General features: G+C 38.9%; 1 protein-coding gene across 1 annotated transcript; it reads left to right on the top strand.

Moving 5' to 3' along the window:
• The first annotated feature begins 821 nt into the window (after positions 1 to 821).
• LOC121246117 (transcription factor FAMA) lies at positions 822 to 3,394 on the top strand. Its single transcript, XM_041144130.1, has 6 exons — positions 822 to 930; positions 1,035 to 1,214; positions 1,349 to 2,077; positions 2,169 to 2,603; positions 2,714 to 2,933; positions 3,058 to 3,394. Exons 2-5 carry the CDS (start codon positions 1,188 to 1,190, stop codon positions 2,810 to 2,812), a joined length of 1,290 nt encoding a protein of 429 aa, XP_041000064.1. The 5' UTR covers positions 822 to 930; positions 1,035 to 1,187; the 3' UTR covers positions 2,813 to 2,933; positions 3,058 to 3,394.
• Positions 3,395 to 3,729: the final 335 nt, after the last annotated feature.

The raw sequence follows: 3,729 nt of genomic DNA, 5'->3' as shown, positions 1-3,729 counted from the left end.
TATATATATATAAAATACGGTAACGGGTACTGGATATAAATCTGGAACCCGCATTATATAACCTTACTCACATATGAATAAGGCAAAATGAAATCCGAATACCTACCCGTATGAACCTAGTTTTCCAAGTTGAAACCGGACCCCAAAAAAAAAACACCGGCCCGGATTTACCGGCGGAAAAATAGGTATTATTATTTGTATGCATTTATCTAATTAGAGTAGGAGGTTAGTTTTCAATAAAGTCACAAAAATAAATTGGAGTCTTAAAATAACATGACCTAGATATTAATTTACATTTGAATATTTGGATAGCTTGCTAGCTAGCATTGTCCGGATGATAATCATACAGTACTATACTCATGCAGGATTGATGTTCATAATTTAACTGATTGATGAAGAGGATCAATAGAAATGGAAAATAATGAAAATTAGAGAAACGGATATTATAAATTGATCGATTATAAGAGGATATAATATACATACATACGTACAATATACATAAATATATACATGAATACATATATATCTTTAATTATATCTTCTCAATTAACTTTCGAAAACCTGAAGGTTCAAATAATCAAATCGAGCTATACGTACAAGACTTCACCCCTTAATAATAAGGGTCATGAGAGGGGAAGAGCGTTGTTGGGCACCTGTGACATACATAAATTAAAGGAGGTGAAGGTGAGGTGAAAATATTGTGAGGAGGGAATTAATCCACAGGCTCCTCTCTCTCTCTCTCTCTCTCTCTCTCTCTCTCTCTCTCTCTCACGGGTTAACCTGGCCCACATTATATATTATATATATATATATATATATATATATAGACAAAAGACATAATTCACAGGGTACCCAAATCTATAATTTTAAGCACTCATCAAACTCTTTGGTGGTACGTACCGATTAATCTACTTCTACTCATGACTTCAGGTACCATATCATTTTCACCATCTGTACTGTTAATATCTCTCATTATTAGATTTGAGTTTTTTTAACATGCAGAAACTATATTCGATTGACTTCACTGCATGCAGGCTGTAAAATCATGATGATGAGCTTAGATTACTGTTCCAGCTGCGATTGTGGGAATTTTAACTCCGGTTTTGTCCTTGCATGAATCGAGTTCACTTTGGTTTGTCGATTTTGCACTTATCCGGCCATATATACATACAGCTTATAGCACTGCAATGGATCAGAAAGGAGAGAACTACTCGGTATATATAAATTATTATATATATCAGTCCTCTCTGAACCCTTAAATCTCTACTCGATCACTTCGTTCTTTAACGTTAATAAAGTTTTCAGTCACAACACCATGTTGTATTACTCTGAAACCGAGTTCTTGCAGGCAGCTTTTCCGTCGAGTTTTGCCGGCCCCGATTATCCTCTTGATCATCATCTTCCTCTTCATCATCAACACGAGCAACAACAGTTCATGAAGCCACGGATTGGTGAAACCTCAGGAGATCATGATAACAATAACGGGATGGTTGATTACTTGCTGAGTAATCCTCAACATCAACAACCACAAATAGCTTCTGGATTTTGCGGTTCGAATTCTTTTGATAAATTGAGCTTCGCTGATGTGATGCAGTTTGCAGATTTTGGGCCAAAGTTGGCCTTAAACCAAACCAAGATTTCCGAGGATGATCAATCCGGGATTGACCCGGTTTACTTCCTTAAGTTCCCAGTTTTGAATGACAAGCTGGAGGATCGGCATCTAATGATTAATCCACAGCATGGATCGGCAGATAATCATGAAGAGAGGTTCAAAAGGGTGGGCGTGGAAGATGAAGTTAGAGTATTGCTGGGAGAAGAAGAAGGGATAAGAGAGGATGAAGAAGCTCGGATTTCTGAAAATACCTCGGTGCAGCTCCGGTTTCTGGGTGAAGATCTGCAAAAGAACCCTACACCCGAAGCAAAGAACAAGAGGAAAAGACCAAGAACAATCAAGACGAGCGAGGAAGTGGAGAGCCAGCGGATGACTCACATCGCTGTTGAAAGAAATAGAAGGAAGCAAATGAATGAACATCTTCGCGTGTTGAGGTCCCTAATGCCTGGCTCATACGTACAAAGGGTATCGGATTGTATAAAATATAATCAAAGGTTCCATTTTTCGTTTCTTCATTATCTTATGCATGAGTACTTCATGTGACTATAATTTGTAGGGAGATCAAGCTTCTATTATTGGAGGAGCCATTGATTTTGTGAGGGAATTGGAGCAACTTCTCCAGTGCTTAGAATCACAGAAGCGGCGAAGACTCTTAGGAGAAGCTCCAAGACAGGTGGGAGCTGCAGATTCCTCTCTTGTAACCCAACAACCCCAGCCACCATTCTTTCCTGCTGCGTCTCTTCCAAATGATCAATTCAATCTTCTGGACTTTGAGAGCGGACTCCGAGAGGAGACAGCTGAGAACAAATCCTGCTTGGCTGATGTTGAGGTGAAGCTTTTAGGGTTTGATGCCATGATAAAAATTCTTTCTAGGAGAAGAACAGGACAGCTTATTAAGGCCATCGCAGCACTTGAAGATTTGCAGCTCAATATTCTTCACACCAACATTACAACCATCGAACAAACTGTTCTATATTCGTTTAATGTCAAGGTATTAACTCAAAAAAAAAAAAAAAAAAAAAAGAAACAGACATTTTTAGAACAAATTTAGTGAAGATCTATGATATATTGGCTTAAGTTTTTGGGCTATATGGGGTGCAGGTTGCCACAGAATCGAGGTTCACAGCTGAAGATATCGCAAGCTCGGTTCAACAGATATTCAGCTTCATCCATCAAACTGCACCATGTGACGTAATCTAGTTAAAGATCATCAAAGATGATGATCGAGCTGTTGTCTTTCTTAAATATTGGGTCTTAATTATCAGCACTACCCTTTTTTTCTTTTGGATTTTCTATTTTTGTTGTAAAAAAATTGTAATCGCTTATTTGTGACCAGTTAATTTCAGCGAAATGACTATTTACAGCCAAAATGAGTCTGTTTTGATCATAAATAATCTTTTCGTCGCAATTAAATAGCCACAAAAATCTATTTTTCTTGCTGTGTGTACGATCTTGATCATGATAAGCCTTATTTCCTCTGGATGTCTGATCTCTTGCGATACATGTCATGATGTGGGGGAGGAAGGCCGGTTCTAGGCGGTGGAGGAGTTGCATGTGGAGACAATATCTGCATGGCTTTTGTGTGGATTAAAATGATTTGAAATTATATGAGAGGAAGGTCAACGCAAGTCCCGTACCTTCTTGTCGTTGACTTGTCAGAAATAACAATTTTGGTTGTATTTGGCTGAGGTTCAGATGCTGCCATGCTTTTAGGTCCCCTATGTAGTAGTACTAGTACTGATCTTTTGGATCTGAGAAAGGGTCTTCGACTGTGTTCAATCATGCATGCTTGCTTAGTCTCTTTTTTGTCCTGATTCATGATATTGACCCATGTGTGTGAGACGCCGCGCGGTTTTAGCGTTCTCAGAGCCAGGGTACCTTACCCAGTTCAGCATCAAACTGAAAATAATTAATTTTCTTACTAAATAGTATGGCGTCGCATTGCATGCATCATGAAAAGAAAAATGGGTGTTAATCGATGATGGTACGTAGTTGAGGGCCGGGATTGAACCCCGAACCATGGAACCCATGGTCCGTAACAGCTAGGGTTGGTGCCATTTGAATCAAGGGTCATTGGTGCCACAACCCGCTAATCACTTGTGGAAAAAGGAAAAAGA

The sequence above is a fragment of the Juglans microcarpa x Juglans regia genome, chromosome 1S (genome assembly GCF_004785595.1).
Source record: "Juglans microcarpa x Juglans regia isolate MS1-56 chromosome 1S, Jm3101_v1.0, whole genome shotgun sequence".
NCBI lineage: Eukaryota > Viridiplantae > Streptophyta > Magnoliopsida > Fagales > Juglandaceae > Juglans > Juglans microcarpa x Juglans regia.
Note: the sequence above shows the minus strand (reverse complement) of the source record. Positions and strands in the feature narration are given on the sequence as shown.